At 42.3% G+C, this 23,574-nt stretch overlaps 1 protein-coding gene across 3 annotated transcripts in view; it reads right to left on the reverse strand.

The window, feature by feature from the left end:
* The window catches only part of rbms3 (RNA binding motif, single stranded interacting protein), a 307,812-nt gene that overhangs the window by 222,509 nt on the left and 61,729 nt on the right, over positions 1-23,574 (reverse strand). For all 3 annotated transcript variants that reach the window (XM_030411796.1, XM_030411794.1, XM_030411795.1), the window contains exon 3: positions 8,712-8,924. In XM_030411796.1, the coding sequence (XP_030267656.1) occupies positions 8,712-8,924 (213 nt within the window). The remainder of the gene's footprint in view (positions 1-8,711; positions 8,925-23,574) is intronic.

Genomic DNA, 23,574 nt, shown 5'->3' on the forward strand with positions numbered 1-23,574 from the left:
CACCCTCTAACATCTCCCATTGTGTCCAACATCTAATATCAACCACGAACCGCTGCTAAATGAAGAATGGTGGCATACCGCAGCCAGGAATTTGCATGGACCGCCCGCTCTTGTGAAATAGGAAATGAAACATGCGGAGGCTTGGAAGCTCTGTCAGATTCTGAATATTCCTGTGGTCTGGCGCTCAGGATCTTGTGGCCCAGGGCCTCTGATTTCTAATGGTGGAGAATGCCAAGCTCTGGTCACGAAAGGAAATGCCTGCTAGGTGAAACATCCGCCCAAAAAGCATTCATTCAGAAGTGTGAAAATACACAAGGTTTCCCAAAGAGCTGGATTGGTGCACTTGTAACTAAAGTGCTTTGTCATCATGACCATGTTAGTTTGGTTAGAATCCAGTCAGATGAATTAGTATTTCCAGGGGGAACTCTGTTTTTTTCCCAACCTGGATTTCAGTCTTGTATTAGTAGATGCTCATATTGAACTGCTTAAGTTAGAATATGTATTTTTTTTTTTCTTTTCTGTATTTGCATTAAAGCCAAGATAGATGGTGAACATTCTGTAGAAATTACTCACTGATGTGAATCTGCAATTCCTGGAAAAATACACCAGTTAGAGAACTGTGATCTACTGGGCTTATGCTGTTGATTTAAAATGTGTGAAAATACAAGCAGTGTGAAACATGTCATTTCCACCTTCACTGACAGTTTTTACCAGATTTCACTGGCACTAACAATGAGGACAGGTGTAGCCGGTATAAACAATATCAACATTTCTTAAATAAAGTATGGAGATCATCTATGATAGCAAATGTGACAGTTCCGTGTTTGATAACACGTTATCACAGAAATGTGTATATCAACAATATATAAACTGATAAATTCAATTTGGAGTAGCAGTGCTTTTCAATGCAAAGATAATTACTGTTATTTACATTGTTTTTCTAACAATTTACAGAATACACTGACTCAGAAAAACACATTAGTGTTGTCAGGAGTTTTAATGGTTTGATGCATTTTGCTAAATACACAGGCACTACAGCCATTAAAAGATAATTCCAGACTAAATATGCAGGCAGATATATTGCAGCGATTTTGATGGTGTTAATACTGTAAAACTGTGTGTGTGTGTGTTTAAGTGTTGCTGTGGAGGCGATGAACGCAGGAAGGGGTTGTGGTGGTGAGGGGGTTGTTGTGCTAAGGAGTGTCATAAGAAGTAAATGCACACTCGTACACAGAGACACACTCACAGCACTCAGTCACTCTGCCTCAGTGTGCACTGTTGAAGCAAATTAAGGAAGCCTTGGCAGCCTTTTAATGGTCTGTCACAGTCTAACAGGTTTAGAGCGCTTACAATGGACCCAGGCACTAAGCCCGACAGCTCACGCTTAATTGTTCAGAACCTGTGTGTGTGTGTGTGTGAGTTTGAGTGTGTGTGCTGTTAGAGGCGTTCTGTGCCTGTAACTAAAGTCATTGATTCTCATGATGAGGACAGATAAGATTGACACTTCCTGCCTGTCAGTCTTGCGGTCTGACCGGGTCAATAAAATGGGGACTGTGGCTGATGCGTTATGATGAATGTGGCGCCAACATCTATTTTTCCAACTACAATTTTGCCTGTTATTTTAGAGAAAGCGATTCCTACACCCAAGGTTTTCATGCCCTGTTACATTCTCATTCTGGTGAGTGTAGGAGGTTAATTGTGCGACTATTTTCCACAAATCGGAATCATGAAATGTCTCAGCGATTTCAAATAAACAATCCTCAGACAGACACAAGGACATGCAAGGCCATAAGTGGATTGAGTTATTGACTCGGCAGCCAATATTAAACAAAATGTCTTGTGTCTCAATTTTCAAGTGGTGCCTGAAGAAATCAACAAAACAAATAAAACCATTTGTTTTTCAATCTGTAACCCACGCTGTATCTATCAGCCAGCAAAATGGCCCACGAAGGACGAGGTGACAGTGCCTAAAAATCCCTTTTTAAATGGTTGGAGATTCTGAGCTGTGTGACCTAGAATATGTTTGACAATCTTCTTTTAATTAGGCCTTGAAGACACGACTCATTCCAACTGCTGTCCCGAGAGCTAAATTAATTACTGAGACAAAGCCCATTCTAGCTCATGGCAAAGATGAATCATTGCAGTATTTGGGGAATGAGCAATGCTCTTCATTCAAGGGCTGATGAAAGAGACTCCGATTTTAAAATAAAAGCTAATGTTCTTCATCATAACGTCGGCAGACGCCCCCCCACCCCCCGCACCACACATGTAAGGTACAGATCTGCATCTGCTACCTTTCTGCGCAATCAGGAATTTATATTTCATCTAATTTTCTCTTCAATGGAATATTATTACCAACACCTTACTTGCGTATTCACTCTCGGAGGTGTGACTATTTTGCCTTACTGTGCAATCTTCAGATAACTAGCCTCAACTCAGCTGCCCTGCACAGGCCATCAGCCAGCGGATGCGGCCTCACCCGCTGCCAGCAGGCTGGCCATTCATTCAGCTAAATGACTGTGTCATCTGTCAGCCTGTATAAATGGGTGTTTGTGAGTTATGGCTAATTAAGCTAATCACAACACCAAGGGTTGTGCCAAAGCCTGGGCCTCACAAAAAGAGACAGATGAAATGGTGAGTTGGTGGGATGGAGTCATGTCACACCTACATCTGATGATTATGCGAGGATGAATTTTTCATGATACCTTTAATTAACTTATTCTTGTCAGATATAAACAAACAAGTTATTGTAGTTAAATCTTAGTTTTAGTTTCTTGTAAAAGACAGCAGAGCAGCACTTTACAATCAGGGATTTGATTATAATACAAACCCGTTTCACTATTCCTCTCTCCCTCTGATTATCACCTTTGTTCTCACGATCTCAGAGTGTCCCTCTGTGTCTCTACTTTGAGGTTTCAGAGACCTTGTGGGTCTGGAGATGTGCCGGGAATCCCTACTAGCAGGTTTGTATTGACTGAATGATTGGCCAGAGTGTGTTCAGCAAGTCTAATAAGGTAACGACTGGAGTTTGCTCGGACAACACCTCCGGATTAAACAGGGTTCAAAAAGGGATGTCCATGTCCTCAGATAAAGGAGTGATAACCCACTCAAATGTTTTCATTACTGGAAAAATGTGTCTGGTTATCTATGCCTGATAAGATGAGAAATCCCCATACGGAGGGTGGGCATATTGAAACGGTCAGCCAGCCAACAGCTATTGCACCACTTCCCCAGCAGTGGAGTATTTGTTATCCTCTGGTAGGGAAAAGCTAGTTTTGTCCCCTGCAGCACGTGTGTAGGTGTGTGTGTCTCTATCTGTATGTTATGAAGAGAGATGAACTCTGCAGCAATACATAGACGCAATGCGGGCTGGCCCTTGAGTTCAGAATTCCTCCCCAGTCTTTCTGCATATATCTTGTCACAACAAAACCAACGGACCAAAGGACTTAAGCTCTTGCTTTCTCCAGCAATTACACACCAACATCTGCATGAGCTCTGATTAACTTGGTTATAAGCACACTACATGGATGCAATTACCTGAACTAGACCACGCTGGTCATGCAATTCCTCCCAGTTGTTAACAGTCAAATAGTCCAACATGGCTATTAAGCAAGGGCAAATGCAAGACCATGATTCCCAAGCACGCCTGACATGCAAAATAATGAAACACTATCACAAACATGAGCAATATCTGGACTGAGGAGACCAAGATGATCAGTGCAATGTGGGAAACATCTGGATATTAAGCGCTTTGGAGATAGCTTGCTGAAAGATGCATACCATCAGAAATGAAACAGCTCAGAGGTCACATAAAAAAGGCAAGTTTACGTAAGAAAAGACAGTTGACTAAGAACACATGCTCTTTTACCACAATGTCTCATTGCTTTGCGCAGTTGCACACACCGGAGTCACAACACTAACATGCTAAAGAAAATGTTTTATCTTCTTTCAAAGACTGAATACAGAAGCCAAACCTTCATCATCCCCGTCATTGTCCAGATGCATTTGCCTGAGGTGCTGCAGATTACTCACGCAATAACATGGTGACAGCTCTGTAGCAATAGCAGTCAATGTTGGGAACGGTTGTTCTACAGGTTCTGTACCGGGTAGATCAAGGGAAAGCAAACCGTCAAATTTTTATTTAAAGTAGTTTATGGGGTGTGTATGTGGAAATGTGTTTGCGTCGTACCACAACTTAATGCAAAATGAAGTGAGAAATATATCGATAAGCGCACTAACAATGTGCTTTCGAAGCATATTAAACAATTTTTTTGTTTTTTTTGTTTTTTTTCATGCAAAACAGTTTTGCTCCACACTAAAGAAATGTAAAACTCTTCTCAAACAAAAGGCTCTTTGGTAAAACAACAATAAAGAAGGGTGATGAATATTAGTGAAATAAAGAATATTTGGCATGGGGTTGTGTGCTCTGCTATATGCACACATGAGAAAGAAAAAGAAAGAGAGAGAAAAAAAAAGTAGCTAGAAGCCGCATATCAAATATCCCATGAGCTACACTCCACAAGCAGAGTGGAAACTCAATTTACAGTGTCTACACTTTACCTGACACTGTATGTCCGCCATTATTGCCATCACACATAAACGGGCTTTGTCACACCAATTAGAGTATAGTACTTACACAGAATGTTTCCTTTTCTTTTCCGTTGTACTTGTGATCAATTCTCCATAGACGAGAAAAATCTATAACATGAGGCTGAGGCTATACGAGTCTTTGCCGCCCATGTGGTTTTAAGTAAGGAATCCAATAACACCATGTGTAATCATTAGCTTGTCAGCTTTTATTACACTAAAGTAGCTGAAGGGCCGGTGCACTCACCACGGTTCGTATCTAACCTGTTTAGTGGTTTGATTATGGAACACAGAGAGAAGCGACATTTGATGTGAGATAAGACACAAGGGTTACATCACTGTTAAAGCCCAATGACAGATCGTTGAATAAAGTGACCACATACATTTTGGTTAAAAAGTCCTGACAGCAATCAGATGAAAATTAATACATTCTGTGAGGCATGGCTATGTTAACAGGTTTAAAACGTAAATGATACCAGACGCACTATCATAATTAACTCTCTTGGCTTGCTAACGCTTCCTGATTAGCACTAGAAACAAAGCACAGGTGAGTGTGATGGGAATATCATCACGAATCATTAAGATAATTGTACCTAACTCAGTGGCGATTAATCATATAGTTGTTGAGACATTTCACTAAAATCTATGAAAGCGTATCTCACTGTTTAACTTGTGAGGCAGCTGCTTCATTACCATCTCCACAAAAATGTAGTTAGCAAAAACTAATTTGTAGGAGTTAGGATTGCATATTCAGAGGAAATAATACAATCTTTGTCATTGACCGTCTTTCTAGTCACATCTCCTGACTTCTACATGACTTTCTACGCTGCTGTTTTGTCATACCATCTTCCCCCCCTGAGGGATCTTCATCCCACCATATTAAGAGTGGAAATGTATCCGCTTCCATTGTAATTACAAACCCACTGGAGGCAAAGCTTCTTGATCTCTGCTGGATCCTCGCTTGCTTTTCTTTCTCCCTTTATTTACTCACCTCTCTCAGCCGAGAGGACAGACACATGCTGAGCTATCGGTTCTGTTTTTCTTCCCATTCTGTTAGGCATTCTTTGCATCTAATATGCTTGGAATTATAATAGCGTTTAGGGAGGCAATAAAAACAATGGCATAAATGGAGAAGAAGAGACTGCAAAAAAAGAGGAGAAGGGAGGCTGTGTTGGTTTGTTTGTGAATTGTTCCATATATAGTATGCGTTGTGTATGAGAAACTGTAAAAATGCACGCGGCTGACTCAAAAGCTGGAACCATGCCTTTGTTTATTGTCAGTGTCGGGATAAGCCATCTCCAGGCACTACGAATCCTTCTGGAGGCCGAAGTGTTGACTCGTGACAGCCCAGGACGAAGGCATGATAGTGGGGGAGAAATTGCTTTCTACGGGGATGAAATGAAAACTGCTGAAAAGAAAACAACTGTCCCCGCTGTCCCATGAAAACAGGCCAGTTAAAGCCAGCAGAGTGAGTACGGTTCGTCGATAGAAGGGGTCAACACAAGGGCAAGCATTTGATGATCCCGTGGCGATCTCTAACCCAAGACTTGTTAAGCAGGCAATGTGTGGGACATGTTGCCTACGAACATCCCACAAAAACAAACACACACGCACACACACAGGACAACAAAGTGGAGATGAAGCATAAAACGGAATGAAAAAAGGCAAAGTATGTCTGTTGTGAATTTGCGCATAGTTTCCGGAGCGTGTTGTCTGTTCCAAATCCATTCAGGCAAATTTCAGACTATAAATCTCTCGTCTGATGGCTTTGTGATACACCCTAAGTGTATTTCCTGGAATGTCTCAGACTACAAAAAAGATATTATAAACAGTGATGCAATACAAAGAGAGATCATCCCGCTGCGAGTCGACACTGTTTTTCTTCAGACTACATGGTTAGATCACAGGCTTACCAGGGGAGAAGACTTTAATTTTGAGTTTTAATTTCAATTACTTTAAAAAACTGTCCAACTTCATATTAGTGTCCATCATAATTAAGCGTTGACTGCAAAATGTCAGAATCTTACTGGTGTATTTGTCTAATCTATACTCAAACAAACACTTGACAGTAATATTTTAGTGAGATTGGGGCTGATACTGTGATTCTGATAGGATTTGCGAGTAGTCGGAACGATAATCATTTTGCATCACATTTTTTTTATTTTTACTAACAAATTAAATTATCAAAACGATGATTTGACAGTTGCTGAGTTCTGTTAAAACATACAGTCAGCCAGGGCAGCTCTGGTGCAATATCTATCTTAGCCGTTTTGCAATTTTGATTCTATTTGGATGAATTGTGCTTTTTATAAATTAAATCTTATTTCAAGAAAGCTTAGGCCAAATTTCACTTGTTCTGACGGCAGATTTTCTTACTCACATAATCAAATACAACTTGTATTCCTTCCTTCTTTACTTATTTTTAAAGTGGTGGCGGTAAGATGACAACATTGTCACCACCACAATTAAAACTGGGGTGTTAATCATCCTCCATAAATATGATACCTTAGTTTCAGGACCAATACAAAACAGTTTTCCAATAACTTGATGAATACAAATAATATGTGCCAGGTTGATCTTTACAGTGGAGGCTTGTCAGTCCCAACAAGGAAGCGACAGGCTCAGCCCAGCAGGAAGTGACGAGTGACGATAATGACTCCTCCGCAAGAGAAATGCAAGACTTTGAGCCTACAGGTGGGTGCTCAGGTGGGGGTGCAACTTTCTGAAATGTGACAAGAAGCAGCAGTGACATCTGGTGAGATGACTGTGGAGTCTTTTTTCAGTCTTGGGATGGATTTTTTTTGACACTCAGAAAACCAAACATCATGCTTAGTCAGAGAGGTTTGGGTACATGCTTGTTCAGCTTTTGGACAAACCAGCCCAGCCCAGTTAAGTCAACAGCATGAGTGAGACTCCTGAGTGCCGTGATCCCTGGAGGCGGAAAAGACCATGATGTTCACAAAAACATGTGTTAAAGCCCCACCGCAACTTCAGCCACAGCGTTTATATCTGTCTGGTGGAATGTTCTCTTTTTTTTTTCGCTTCCTGTTTGCTCCTCTTGCTTTAGGTTGTGGCAGCAGAAGCGGTGACAGTTGTAATGGTGGTTTTTGTTGGTGATGGTGACAACACACATCAGCTTGAGCACTAAAACATAATTTCCTTCCTTCTTGCAAGAAGCTAGTCCTGAATTAATGTGTACTTTTATATCTCTGGAATAACATAAAAAGCGACGCGCTGTGCAACCAGGAGCCGACCTACAGAGATGATTATCGTATCCAAATCCGATCCAATTTCTTCACTCATTGCATGCAAGCACTTCAGGGGAGTCTCAACATGCTGGCAAATAAGCAGCTGGGAATTTAAGTGGTGCGCATTGTAAGATGAGAGAATATCAGAGTGTTGTAATGGAAAATGAGAGAAAGGTTTGGTGTGAAGCCTTGTAAATACATTTATCAGAGGAGGAAATGCAGAGAAATAAAGACCTGCCAAATCTTTGTTTCCAGCTCTGTGACTGTGACAGCAACATGACGATAATAAAATTCCTCAATTTGGCTCATGCCTGAGTTCCAGTCACACCCCGAACGTTACATTAGAAAACCAGATCGCACCAATAAAGTCAAATCAAACGGACTGCAGAACAGCAATTAATTCCAAGGATAATGACAAGGGAAGCCGTCCAAAAGTGTCTCTACCTCAATTAGTCTCTCATTGCACTGTCGATGCAGAAGATGGATGAAAGAAAAACAAATTAAGTTGCAGAGTGGGAGAGTGAGGGTGAAAAGAAGAGATAAAGCTGAGGAAGGTGGGTGGAAGGAATGGTGGGAGGAAGTGATACACACAATGAGGGCTTGGGAGGAATGAGTGTGGGAAAGAGGGGGAAAGATTAAAGGGAAGAGATGGAGAAAGGAGGGGCGGGAGGAGAGGGAGAGGGAGAAAGAGAATGTGCTGTGTGCATAAGAGCTTCTCTGATAGGTGCAGCCACTAATGGACACCGGAGAGAGAGAGAGAGATTTGAAACAAGAAGCAAGACAAAGAGAGCGGAGAAGCATTCGACTACATGAGCGCGACAAACAAGTTAGAGGAGACAGAGCAACGGGGAGAAATAAGAAATCTGCTGTACTCACAGCTGTATGTGCCGGGCAGTAGGCATAGCTTGTGTGCGTGGATGGAGGGTGGTGATGTTGTTGGGACAGGTAATGCTGTAGACTTGCACGGGGGACGGACGGGTAGCTCCTGGACCCCTGACCGCCACCGCTGCCAGAGGTCCAATTGGAGCCAAGGCTTGGACTCATGGCTGATGCCTTGCTGCTGTGGTAACCTCTCACCGCTGCACTGGGCTGGTGGGAAATAAGGATAGGAACAAAAGGGAAGGGAAGGGAAACAGAAAGAGGAAACAGGAGATTGGGAAAAAATGGGAAAGCAAAGAGGTTAGTATGGGTGAGAGACAGAGAAGAAGAGAGAAGCTGTGAGGGAACGCAGTGACAAATGTAACCGTCAAGAACATCAATAGCATAACTGCGAGCAGCCTCCAGTCTGCAGCGGGCAAGTACTGACAACTGACTGCCCGCTCAGTGACCTGTGTCGAAAGAGAAAGCGGAACGTGCTGTTGATCTAAAAAATCTCCATACCAGAGCATCGAGATTGTTCTCACACTTTTCTTTTCAGCCGCAACTCATTTTCTCCCTCCCCTCCTCTCTCTACGAGCAGCGCCAGATGTTATGAAACCCCCCTCTGTCACGGTCGAGATGTGTTCTTGCTGGAAAAGTGCTGATTGGTTTGATAAGATGCTTGGATTACAGCCTGGCAGTGGGATTCCCAGTGTGGCATTATGTATTGGGTACACAACAGGGTCCAGGAAACACAGGACTGAATCTGCTGACAGGCTGGCTTATGCCACTCCAAGACGGGTTACCTGGCCTGTCATGGCCACTGGAGCACAGAAGGAAAAATAAGAGCATTTCCGTGGCATTTTAACAAGACCCAGAGCAAATACTATAGTATTTGCAAACTTTCGTCAGCAATGCCACTTAGTGTGTTTTAACCTGTGTAACATCTACAAACAGCAGGTATCCATGAATTGGGTAGATTCAGAAAGTTTTTACTTGGTGGCAGATCACATGGAAGTACACTTGCTGTCCAATGAAAACCATTTAGCGTCAAAGTTTCAAATTTGTAATTTTTCATTAAATCTGTTCTATTAGCTGAGAAATGAACTCTCACAAAACGGAAAACTGGTGCAAACCAGAACATTTGGGAAGAAATTTAATCTCATGAAATGTTTTCCGTAATTTCCTGTAATTCTGTTCAGTCACTGTAATAAAATGTGCTATGTAAAACTGAAACCACAAGTCTCTACACATCAACTATTTACAGAGACAAGTAATAGTTTGATTGACAATTGGTGATCAATTCATTCTTCTGGTACATTTTCGTCCGTCCAATACTAGATTATTGGAACCAATGCTTATACTTCTATAAGGCACTTAAAAAATGAGATATTCATATATTGGCCAGTATGTTTCTGCAACTAGTGCATTGCCCGTAAGAAAAATGTATTCCGATAGAAAAGTGGGAGGTTAAGCAGCTTTTTCATGGATGGCCAAATGAGGCTGTGTTTGAAGGTGGGACGTCAGGAATATTTAGGTTTGTTGTGAAATCCGATATTCCAGGGTATAATTGGCCGTTTTTGACTATTAAAAACTATTTACTTGGTGTCATTATTTTTTTAGCACAACCTCACATGTGACTGTAGAGTTATTATTTTATTTTGACATACTGTATTAACACAATGGACCTAAAATCACAAAAAAACCATAAAATCCGAGTAGAAAAAGTTAGATTTTTTTACTGGGAAAACCACAAATATGTTTACAAACCATTTTTTATTACTTATAATGCAAATATAAATTGTTGTTTATATTATATGTGCATACATTTTAAAAATGTACAAAGTTACATGCAACTATTTACATTTAAATGCAGGCAATGCTCATTCAGCAGTCTCCTAATTGTTTTGACTCATTAAACAAAAAACCGACTCCACTACACACTAAACACTACATAACACACTAACTATACACTCCAAACAAGCTAAATATCACAAATCTCTCAACTCTCAGTATCGCTGTCTGTCATTCATCTGCTTACGTCCCTCCCACAACTGTACCTCAACAACCAAACTTGCTGCTTGGACACTTTCGTGACAAAAGCCCGTTTTTACCGTTTCTTCCTGCACCAGACACAAAGCAAACGTGATGGCAATGTTCGCGAAAAAGCGTGGCGGACATTATTTACCCCAAGTCCGGTTTTGGAAGTGCCGGTGAGTCCGGTCCATCGCCTCGATCGGGAGGTGGGCTGTGTAGCTAGCGGATAGCAGCTACCTACACACGAACATCCACAGATCTGATTCCACTTTGTTGTCCGCGCGTATCTGGATCTCCTCAGACCCGAACAGACTCGATCCGGATAATTTTAGTCTCATTAATACACAACAGTCAGTTTAGATGCAACAAACAGAACGGGACCAAACCGCCAGCCATATCCCGGTCCAGCTCGCACCGCTACAGGTATAAATCTGCTTGTTTCTTAAGGTGGGGGGTCGCGGTGGGCTCTGCAGTGATTGGCTCTGGTGCGCGCGTGGCCACGGTGTGCAGTGATTAGCTCTGGTGCGCACGTGACTGTGGTGGCTCCGGTGGACAATGCTCATGAATTTGTAAAGCATTTATGAAATAATTCATCAACGGTATCATTGCAGTCCAAACAAATGCGAAGTCGCACACCCTTGAACCACGCAGCAGCCATGTTGTAAGTCTCAGGTCAGTCTGATCCTGATCCGCAGAGATATTTGAGGAATACACACACACACACACACACACACACACACACACACACACACACACACACACACACACACACACACACACAGACAGACAGAGATTACTTGCTTTTATAGAGAGATGATCCCTCACGTCATGTGTTTATCAAACATAAACTACCTCAATCCTTTTTCAGAACTGCTTTAAGAGTTTGTTACCTTAATGTGACATAGGGTTGCTTTATTTCTGTCCATCCTAATGTGTTGCCTCTCCTCTCTGTTTCGCTCTCCTTCTGTTCTCTCTTTACCAGCAATGTTATCAGCTTTCTTTGTCAAGATTCATAAAGTCGCCCAAAAAGCACACCCCATAATTAGGATTTCTTTTACCCGCAAAATCGGTAGTCGAAACATCAGGTGAGCCACGTGTGGAGGATGCCAATCAAACCAACCTGCACTGAATGACACTGCAATAACCGGTTGCACAAAATAATGGCATAAGTAGGCCTACGTTCTATAGATGCTACTTGCCACGATCATTTTCTTTGACACAATATACTCACAATACAATTGAAATGAGAGTAAGAGTAATGAAAATCATAATTTGTGATGATTTTAATATAATCACTACTCGGAGTGTATTCAACAGAGATCTTAAAGAAATATAAAAAGAATTATTCCAACTAATTAAGAGTTTTTATTAGATCATTAATTCTGCTCTGATCTCTCTGATTTATATTTCCTCCCTTGATGAAATCATATGAAATATGATGCAATCTAAAGACCATTTGGCTTCGATTTAATTTACATTTGCGAATGGTGTGCGGAGCAAAGACAAACCATCTTGAATAAAGCACATCTGTACATCACTAGCGTGCATTAACAGACCCCTTTAGCCCCTGTTGGATTTTCACTGAGGTCAGAGGCCATCCCACACAGGGGATACTGAGGGAGAGCACTGGCAGCAATATAGACTCACAGCTGTGCTTAGAAAGCTCACCAGTCTCATATTCTTCATCACGAAAGAACCGGAGGGGGAAAACGTAAGCCGAAGTTCAGCTCAATACATGGGATATACAATGACAGGTTTAGGGTTCATGTTAATATAAAACAGGAGGCAGCCGTTTCCCCCAAAGCAGGATAAACTCATTTATACACTAAACCATGGAGTCCATAGAGGAGCATGAAAGAGGCCCACTGAGATTCTGAAACCGTGCATCCTGGGAGAAAAAAAAGACAAATATGTTAAGACCTGATTTTGAGTCACCAGGTTTTGAAAAGATGGATATAAAAAAGCGCGTTTGTGTTGTTGTTTTTTTGTTTGTTTGTTTTTTCCCTGCTTTTGTCAGACACATCAAACATATAGAGTTGTTATTTTCTCTCCGGCTTTAAATGACGAATTTAGTCATAGGGTCAAAATTTGAGAACTGTGTGTGGGCAGGATATATTGTACTGACAACACATCACCATTTAGAGCTATGCCCCACTGATGCAAGTTATTGAGTGCTATAGAGACGTTCTCGCTCTATTATACAGCCACTGTAAAAGCCAGAAGGGAAGGAACAGCCCCAAGTATGGTACATTAAGCTGCATGGCCAAAGCTGCTACTTTAACGCAAGTATTCACCAGTTCGTAGAGTTTAACTGCTGCCCCAAGCCATGCAACAAACTGCATCGGCCTTATAAAGGGCATTTTGCAGCCAAAAAGGAGACTTTAAGAACTAATGCATCTATGCAGAGGTGTTTTGTTAAAGACCTGATCTCAGGGGAGAGATTACTCTTAGATACATTAAATGCATATAAGATCCAAGCGATAACAGAGTCATTGATGGGTTGCTGTGCCGCATGAGTGAAAAGATACTCGCCCCTTTATATCACAGGGGCAGGGCTTTGTTTCAACATGAGGCTCAGATCCGAGGGTCTTGACATTCCTCGACTGGAATGCATGATTGGTCCCCAGACTCAGATTCATGTCACAGACTTTCAGCGGCTCGTCAGAGAGCTACACTCTGCCCATATTTCTCCATTTTATATAAGGGCCAATCGGATCTGGTTACACAAGGCTTTTCCTCCTCCTAGGGGGGAATGTTTTACATGCAGGCAAACAGATGTGTGTATACTGGCTGGTGTCTACGTGTGTTTGTGAGAGCGTGTATGTGTTTATTAGCAGTTTGTGCTGCAGTTGATTTGCTCAAAATCTACCAAGAGGAGTGATGAGGAAGGAAAATACAGTTATCACATTTTTTAAAAACAGCAAATCATATTCTTTGTGTGTGTGTGTGTGTGTGTGTGTGTGTGTGTGTGTGTGTGTGTGTGTATGTGTGTGTGTGTGTGTGTGGATCAATGTACACTCTAGGTTCTAGCAGGCAGGACCATCTTTGTAGAGTGGAGACACTTTGGCTGTTTGAGGGTCAAGACTTGGTTTCAGACTTCATATGGTTATAATGAGGTTTATGTTTAGGTTAGGACAGTGGTTCTCAACCGATGGGGCCCGCGTCCCCCCTCCCTCCGGGGGGGCCTGAGTATGCTACAGGATGGGAGGGAAAAAAAAAAATCGGAAAAAAGAAAAAAATAAATAAATCACGCAAATTCCCCCCATGTCGAAATGCAAGTGGTTGGACTATCAAAACACACAAACAAATCATCCTTCTGGCGAGTTTTCTTTTTTTTTTACAGAAGCGACTACCGACAAATCTAGCAACTTTTACTGGTGTTATTGGACACTTTTTTAGTGTTTGGAGACTCTGACTTGAAAGCACGTATCACTCTGCAGTTACTGTGCTCAACGAGTAGCGGGTGCTGCCGTGAGTCCCTCGACCGTCCAAAATCACTCACAGGCGGTCAGTCTTTCAGTACCTCCAGCCTGCAGTCAGAGCAGAGAGGAGACACACAGCACTCCGCGTCCAGGCTGCAAATGAATCGCCGATGCGCATGGCCGCCGCCACTCCAGCGTACAGAGCAGGGTGTAAATGTACCGTATATTACCAAATAATAGCCGGGTTTCAATTAACCGCAGGGTCCCCTTTAAACGCCGGGTGCAGGTGTATATTTTGATAAATAACCGCAGGGGAAACACCTGGGAAACACCCCGACGTAATCATCATGACGTCTACCGTCACGTCTCTTTAGGAGCGGCAGCGCAGCTTTTTGTGTGAATTACATGAATTACAATTACTGCGCTGCCGCTCCTAAATAAATGCGAGGCTTATTCTTTTTTTTTTTAAATCAAGGAAGAAGACGTGACCAATGACTTCTTCTTCGCCTTTTACATGTGTTGTGCTGCTTTCTGTCAGTCAGTATCACATCGCCATGGCTCCGGTGCAGCAAAAAAAGTACGGCTTGAAATTCAAACTTTCTGTCGTAAAATATGCAGAGGAAAACTCAGGAGAAACAGCTGCTAGAAGTTTCTCTGTCGACCCCAAGAGAGTGAGAGATTGGCGAAAAAATCAAACTGAGCTTCAGCGTCTGTCCGAGGAGGACAGCAACAGGGCCAGGCTGCCTGGTAGGAAGAGGGCTAGTGAGGAGCTTGAGATAAACATGCAGGGATGAGTTATCAGCAAACGGGCACGCCACGAGAGAGTGTGATCAGGGCGATGGAGAAACAAATGTCCGCCACCGTGAGTGACAGCAGAGATGAGGAGTTTGCAGCGAGTGCTGGTTGGCTGAATTGTTTCCTCCGCCGCAACAACTTCACTCGCAGAAGGATGCCAGAGAATTCACAGAGAAGCTGGAGAAGTTTGTGACATTTCATCCCGGATTTTTGTGAGGAAGGAATTAAACGATTGAAACAAACAAACGCCTGGTCTGTTAAGTGATTGAAACAAATAAACACCCCGGATATTATTTGGTATTTTACGGTATGATAACTCTCCCGGCCGGGGAGAGAGACGCATCACAGTGCTCAGCTGCAGACACAGCAGAGAGGTGACGAGACACGACTCATCATGACTGACAGGCATCAAGGCCACTCAGCGTTACCTTACCGACCCACCCCCAGATATTTCATTCACAAAAACAGGGCCTGTGTCAATTCTGGACAGCTGTTTTTTTTCTTTCTTCCTTCATGGGCCCCTGCAGTTGCCGCCCCCCCTGACGGCGTCGGGGGGGGCAACTGCATTGAACCAGCTTTGGGGGGATCCAGCTTGCAAAAGGTTGAGAACCCCTGGGTTAGGATAAAGGCAGGAATAGGGTATTTTGACAGTGATGACTCTAACTAGTATAGCAGTATAAACAGCAAGTTTGTGTAAATGAAGGCTGTCCACACCATGACACTGTGGAGTCTGCCTCTGACAAGACTGACTAACCCTATCCCTAACCCTGTGGCCCCCTTGTGATGGGACATTCTGAACCTTAACACTGTCCACACAATATTGATGGTGCAACATGAAAAAGTTAAAGAATAATGGATATTGTCACTCCCACATTTTATTCTTTGTCTTACTTTGATTTGGGGATAATCATGCTCTGAGTTAAAACATAGTTTTGGAAACAGTTCCCACAAATTAGGGGCAGTTAATGGTGGGGTGCGACTGAGCCTTGTATTCTTCGTTGAAATAGTTGTTTTCATTTTGGCAGAGCGGGTGAATTGGCTATTAGCAGTTACTGTTTGTAATCATGTACAGACAACTATCATTGGATTTCTTTGACAATGAAGAATACCTAAACACATGAAGATTCTCAGGGAAGTTATTGAGTTATAAAGGTTGCAGTCGCTGATTTTTTTAAGAACAAATAAAGGACAGCCAAATGTATTTATTGTATCGTACAATAATGTAATTAAAATTGCTTATAGATTGCAGCGATTTCCCTCCAACAAACTTCAAATGCAAATGTAACTTACAATTAATTGATTTTTTTCTATTCAAATGTTCTATTTCCTCATTTTGAGTTAGACATTGGCTTTTTGTTTAAAAAAAACAAGGTATGTGCATTTCAACATTTTAGAAATTGTTCAGGCTGAAAGAGCAACCAGTCCAACCTTTGAAATGTATCATGAAACCTTGAGAAACAGCTGCATTTCCCTGCTTCACAGCCATCTCACATCTCTATCTCATATCTCTTCCAGCACGTGAACCTTAGATCATAATACATGCCAAAAATAGAAAGATGTGCATTATTTTCTTGTTGCGCGAAGAAAAATGAAACTACTTCAGCAAGACAGGACGTTATCTGCAACATTTATTACTAAACATGCAAGTGGAGGCAGGCTAATGCTTCACCTTCTGCTATGAAAAACTGAGAGAAGGTCATGGCTCCATTAATATGCTGAGATGAACCAGAGCATAGCACCTCTCCTGAGTCCATTTTTCACTAGTTAAGCGATTCCCCTCTTCCCTCTCCTCTTTCTCTCTGATGACACTGCGTGGTTAAGGGTGTCAGGGTAGACAGACCTTTGTGAATTACACAACTCTTGTAAGTACTGCTCCTTGGTGCATTAATAGAATGTGCAGCACTCAAAGTTATCCAACCATGGGTCAATCTCAGTTCAATTCAGCCAGGATTGTTTTCTCGTCCCTTACTGAATATTTTTAATTCTGAAAACTATTTCATTTTTTTTGCATTAAATACAATGAATAACTCACCAGATGAACTGCATAATTGTTGCTCTTTCAGAATACAGTTAATCAAATCCAGCCAGAGTTTGACAGTAATGCTAGTGTTAAAGTCCTTGGAAATGGAAGTAAACCATTTTAAACCGGCCCATTTCATGATTCCTGTAGTGCAAAACTCCCTCATTCACTGCAGTCATTTCTATGTGAACACTGTGTGACCCCAAAGCTATGATGAAACCTCCCCATGAGGTTTCCTCTTGAGGAATAAGATGGTCATACTCAGCAATCCCTCGCTTTATAGGAAGTTTTTTCTGCCATGGAATTTTTACACAATAGAACAAAAATACACTCTGGTACGGAATTGAAGAGGCAAACTGTGGTGTATTGCCAAGACATCACATTGCTTTTGTATCACAGAAAGTTTAACAGCAATATATCTTTATGGCTCTCTGTGAAATTATTTTAACTTGGTATATTGACTTTCTTGCAGGATGAATCAAGCGCTAACAGATACTCTTTTGTTAGCTAATTTTATCTCCTGGTGTAATCTTAATCTCAAGGTGTAAAACTAAACATCTTGACAAACAGTCTGTGCGTTTTCTCCTTCCTCTATGCATTTAATAACAGTGTACAGTGATTATCTGATCATCCTGAAGGCACCGTGCCCCACAGCTGTTGTTGAATACATGGGTAGGGCAGAAATGGCGATTTACTACAACACAGATCCAAATCAAAATGTCCTGGTTTCCTGTTGGCCTAACCGTCTTATCTTGGCTCAGTCCTTTTTTTTTTTCAAAGAGACTGGAGTGCTGCCAAAAGGGCCCTTTTCCTCTTTGTGTCATCTCCATATTCCTATTTCACACAAAACACACGGAGAATAACTTCCAGTGCACTGGCGTAAAACCTGAAGAGTCGTATTCAAAATCCATCAAATGAAAATAAAAAGAGGTCCCTGAAATATTAGAGCAAACTACTAAATAGCCAAGTGCCAAAGCATTTTTCTAGATGAAGGTTGAAATGACTGGTTTAAGGGTGAGAGGCTTCAGAACGAGGACCAGGAAAGTCATCCCAGATGGCATTAGTTAGGGGATATTGTCTTCTAGAGGGCCCTCCACGCCTGGTTGCTCCGTTTGGCCGGCTATGAAAGAGATGCAGCTTCCCTTTGGCATCCTGATGACTGACTTCCTGGAAGCTGTGTTGCGTGAAATGGCCTCCTCTGTACCAGTCGCTCTTATTTGCCAATCCTCATCCCCTCACACAAGTCAGCTTCCCGCCGCCAAGCACGCAGGCTGTGACTGTCACTCCTGGCAAAACGCAGCAGGCGAGGGTTCGATGGCCGCTGCGGGTCAACGGCAGTGGCACCTACAATCCCAAATGGCACCTCTGTCCACCCACCCTCATCCTTTATCCAATACCGGAGGACCGAGTTCAAGCGTAACCAAGGCAACACAGTGGCAGGGCATGAGTGGATTCTGGCGCGTGGGAAGTCTGACAGGTTTCAGGCTCCTCTCAGTTGAAAAAGGGAAGGAATGAGCAAGCGAGAAGTTACTCCCGGTGCCTCCACGCTCACTAGAACTAGGGAATAGAGGGCTGGCAAGGCCAACAGTGCACACTCTGTCACTGCTTCTCTTTCTTTCGTCCTGCTTTCCTCTCTACTTCTACCAACAACACTCTGAGAAAACACCCCTGCAATCGAAGATGAGAGTCTGGGGGGACACGGATTAGGAGGGAACCAAGGCAACTGGGTCAGAGGGTGATATCATATGCAGGGTTGGTGACGGCCACTCACACGGGCAGTACAGCATTGTACTTGGGGTCAACTGTGCTAAGTTTAGAGTGTGTAGTACACTGTCAAGTTTTCTGCACTGACCCTGGTGTGACTGCGAAATCTCTGTTGACTGAAATCCCCATACAAACTGTTGTGACCCTGCTTGTTTAGAGCATCTGCTCTAGTCTCGAGAGACGAACAGGATACAAAATGTACCCATCCTCAAGCACATTTATTTCAAGGTATAAGGTGGCACAATACACTGTTTATGAACACAGCTCAAAGAGACTGTGAAATCTGTTTACCCCGAGTCTTTCAAGGTGTGTAAAGAAGGAAATGGGATGTGAAGTGGAGGTGCAGAGGGTACAGAATGAGGGATATTTTCCCCGAGTTAGTGTTTGACCTCTGAGAATCTTTGATGAACAATAATATGACCTTTCTCCACGTAAACTTCACAACTTTCAGTGTCTGTTATCCTTTTCTCCAAATATTTTCCTTGGCCTTGACACGTGTTTATGCTCTGATGGACCATGAGCCTGGGGGCTGCTGCTGTGAAGCGGATGCAGAGCCTCAAATTTGCATCTTGACATCCTTTGGGAAGCAAATGGAAAGACATGGGGGGTGATCAAACTAACAGACAGTCGCTTTATTGAAGTGACTTCGATAACACCTACAACAGGAAAAAAACAGGTACCCAAAGTACTCAAATTCCCTTTCCCACCACCTTCCCTCGATGTCCCACTATGCTTGGACTAACAAGACGCAGCAGCGTCCACCCCCTCAGGGCAGAGGGGCCATAAACATTTACACAGGGGTACTTTAAGGGGAGATGAAGGTGCTGCAAAGCGGTGGCCATTAATAAAGGAGATGAAACTTGTCATCAAATGTTATTATCCATTGTCCACTGAAAGATGAATTATTAATTTTAATAACTGATTAAAATTTCAAGTAATTTGTCAAGAAAAAAGGAAAGAAAACAGTTGCTGGTTGAGGCTTTGCAGATGTAAAAATGAGCTGACTTTCTCTTCTTCATAAAATTGTAAATTTATTTCCGATTAGGTATAGGTTGGTTTTGGACTGTTTTACTCTTGTAAAAAACAAGAAAACTAAGTCTTCACAGTGCCTCTCAAATTCTCGTAACAGAGAACCAACCTGGGACTGACTTTGGGCCAGATTCAAAATACTTTCATTATTCTGTATTATTGCCGCAGGTCTTTATATCAATATGTCTGAAACCTGATTGGATCCAGACATTCTCCCTATCGGGCCCAAAAATGTAGTTTTCTGAGAGAGGAAAAAAAAAAAACAACTGTGCAGGAAAAATGACTTGTATTGCTGTTTTTGACTGCCTTTGCTGCAAACTGGTAGCACACCATGTTGCCACATTTTCATCATCAGTGTTGGGGAGAAACATGTTACATGTAACATCTTTAGATCATCAAATTAAAAAATAAATGTATTTGTAATCTGTCACCACCAATCAGAAAAAAGCAAAATAATACAATTTCAGTTGGTATGCAATATAAGTCGTTAATATTAAATGTCTGTGATTTCAAAGGGGTTACTTATAAAATATTGAAGACAACATATTTCCCAGCAATGCCCATCTAACTGTCCTTGGGTCTGTTTTGATTTATGTTTGATCATGTTTGCAGATGTCACCTCTGGTCCTGGAGAAATTCAAAATTTGCAATTTAAACAATTATCTTTATTAGCCATAAATCAGACCATCTAAACACGACTTGAAAAAATGAGTATCACCCTTGCTGTAACCTAAAGTACTGCTGCACTGTAAGTTTCAGTCAATTATCACTGAATTCAAACACAGAGGAAACTGTAAAAACCTTCCTCTGAACCTCTGAAACACAAAGAAGGCCAAATAAATATTTTGAATCACACGGATCCAGGATGTAATGCACAGTATTTTAACCTGTTAGCAGCAGTATAGAGACAGGTTGTTAATGTTTGCAGCTGAACTATGATTACAGCTGTTTACCCACTGGGCCAGCAGAGCTGTGTCTGAGTGGATCACACCTCCAGACAAATGCTTTCACACTGACATTTTAGTCCTCTTCTTATGTATGCTTTTTATACACCCACTTCTCTGGCACTGTCACTTTGTCTGCTCGCCTCGCTCTATCACTGTCTCCCTTTGTCTCTCCCTCTTTTTGTCTCTGTATGTCTTACCACCCTCTCTCTCTCTCTCTCTCGCTCTTTCAAACTCTTTCTCTCCTTCCATCACTCTATGAACTATGGGTATGATGGATGCCTCTGATTGCCTGAGGCCTCTGAGTCCAGCACACTAAATCCCAAGTGCTGTTTGGAGCTCTGTGCCATTAAACCAACACCTACACGATACAGGAATAGCCGCACATGATCACTAAGAGAGGTGGTCAGTCTGGTCAGAGTAAGCTGTGGTAGAAGAGTGCAGAACATATGTACGGGGCTTTTAATTAAAACTGGGTTCTTACAAATGATTTGCAGATTCCTCTTCCTCAACTTATTTCGCTATTTTAAAGGTCCCATGAGTCAAAAGTGCAAACCCCAGTACTTAAAGCTGCAAGTATGGACTCTATATAACATTATGAAACTCTTACCTAAATTCACAAGACTAGATTGTTATTGCAACATTGTCACAGATCGGATGGAGTACATCACTCACCACAAGTCAAGTCTCAACCTGTAGGAAACACTTTCCTATAACCCAGACCTTACTGCAAATATTCCTACATACAGGTAGAAATAGAAAAGATAGCTACATAGTGCAGCTTGATGCAAGACATGCAGCACTTCAGGTTGGCTGTGCTTCTGTCATTGATGCATGTGTCTCAATGGCCAGAATTGAGAAGATGGGAAGAGGAGGGAGGGTGGGTAAGATGAGAGGAGATGAACATGACTTAGAGGTGACGTAGAGTCTTCCATGGCAGGATCTTGTCTGTCTGTCAGAGGCTGTTTAAGTCTGACTCCCTCTGTGTGTGTGAATGCTGAAAGCAAGCAAGCAAGCAAGCAAGAAAGAGAGAAAGAAAGCAAGAAAAAAAGAAAGAAAGAAAGAAAGAAAGAAATGTAAGAGAACTGACTTTGCTTTTCAAAACGTCCAGTGACAAGGCCAATCAGCAAGGCCTCGCCTTGTATCTTCCCCTCTCCTCTTCTTCTGCAGTGTCCTTGGCTCTTGTTCCCTCCAGATGGGCCCTGGTTGCTGCAGCATCTCTCAGAATGACGTGGACCCCAGCTGCCTACTGTTGCTATTTCTAGGCCTATACCCCCTTTCCACCCCCGAAGAAACTTGATACCACCTTCAAACGCGCACATCTGTCAGGCATCACGGAAGGTGCTGTGCATCAGTAGTGCAGGTATGGAGGAAAAAATTGTCCATTGATATGAAAGATAAAACGGGACACACAAACACAGCTGTTAAGTGTAACGCTGTTTGCTAATATATTTTAATGGGCATCTGTCATACTCACTAGGCTTAAAAGAAACCATACACCTCAATGGTCAGGGCCAAAGGGCGGACAGAAGACGCCATACTGCTCTTAACAGTGACTCTTTTCTCCTCTCAGGCTTGAAATCTCTTTTTTTGTTTTGTTGTCTCTGTCAGATCCCTGCGGAGACTGGAAATGAAGAATTAAGACAAGAGCACGAGAAAACAAACCAACTTGCAACCAAGTCAGTGAACACTGCAGTCCTCCAATAACAACACTTCTTGATAAAAGTCCATTTTCTCTGCACACTGTCTCCACATGATGTTATCATTTTTCTTTAAATTCAATAAAGTCTTCCCTCTCCGCTCAGATGAAAACTGTATAGTTTTGAGATGAGCACACAGTTTTGTGCAAGTTTCCCATAAGAGTCCGCCTCCTGCAAGATGACTTGTGGAAACACTCAGGATATACTAGTATGAGGAGCCATTACGAACACAAATCATTTTTAAACCTTGGGCTTTGTTTTGATTTCCACTAAAGAAGAACAGGCAATTATCTGCTCAGTAAGGGAGACTGAATTTTTCCAACGGTTAAGTGCTGGATCAAGCTTTTATAATCACCCTCCTCCTATCTGCGTAGGAAGAGGGTGGGTTTGTCCTCAGAAAAGTAAAACAATTTCTAGAGGACACATGCAAACACCTTTTTTCCTCTGTTTGCAGCCTTGGGTGAGAACCGTTAGTGACCATGAGGTCCAGGCAGAGAAAACACTCAAGACACTTACCCTCAAATGCTTGGGAAGGACATCTAAAGGCCAAGTTTGAACCATTGAATGCAATGTTTTTCAGTATTTTCCACAAAAAAACAGTCCCTTGCAATGAATGGATATTGTGTGAATTTTTATTTTCCTGAAAAGGGCGAGACACTTTACTGAAGTGTTTATGCTCCTTTTAACAGACCTCATTTTCAATAGAAGACTAAACATTGGGACTTCATGGCCATGAACACATTCAGAGTGGAGAAAGATTTCACAATGCGTCATATCGCATGCTCTATCTCTTGCTCGACTATCTCTCTATCTCACACGTTCATGAAAGACAGGTTGTAGGGGACTGCACTGCAGTGAAAAAAGTGCGATGCCTCCACTCTGCACCCCAGCGGAGCATAACAGGGACGCATGTAGAGTCATGAACACATTCCAGCTCCCCTCTAGACCGGTGACACAGGGACATGTCGGAACAGTGGCTCTTGGCCCCCTGAGAAAAGCCGACAGCTATACTGTCACTGTTTTGGAAAGGACTGCACTGTGATACCAATGCACCACAGCCTGTCAGATAATGTGGTTTTCTTTTTTTTCTTTTTTTTTATGAATGCTCCATTGGTCTGCAAGAGGGTAAAATCGCTTTTCTTCCTGTCAACCTCTGCAGCAAAAAACAAA

This window comes from Sparus aurata, chromosome 3, assembly GCF_900880675.1.
Source record: "Sparus aurata chromosome 3, fSpaAur1.1, whole genome shotgun sequence".
In the NCBI taxonomy this organism is placed as follows: domain Eukaryota; kingdom Metazoa; phylum Chordata; class Actinopteri; order Spariformes; family Sparidae; genus Sparus; species Sparus aurata.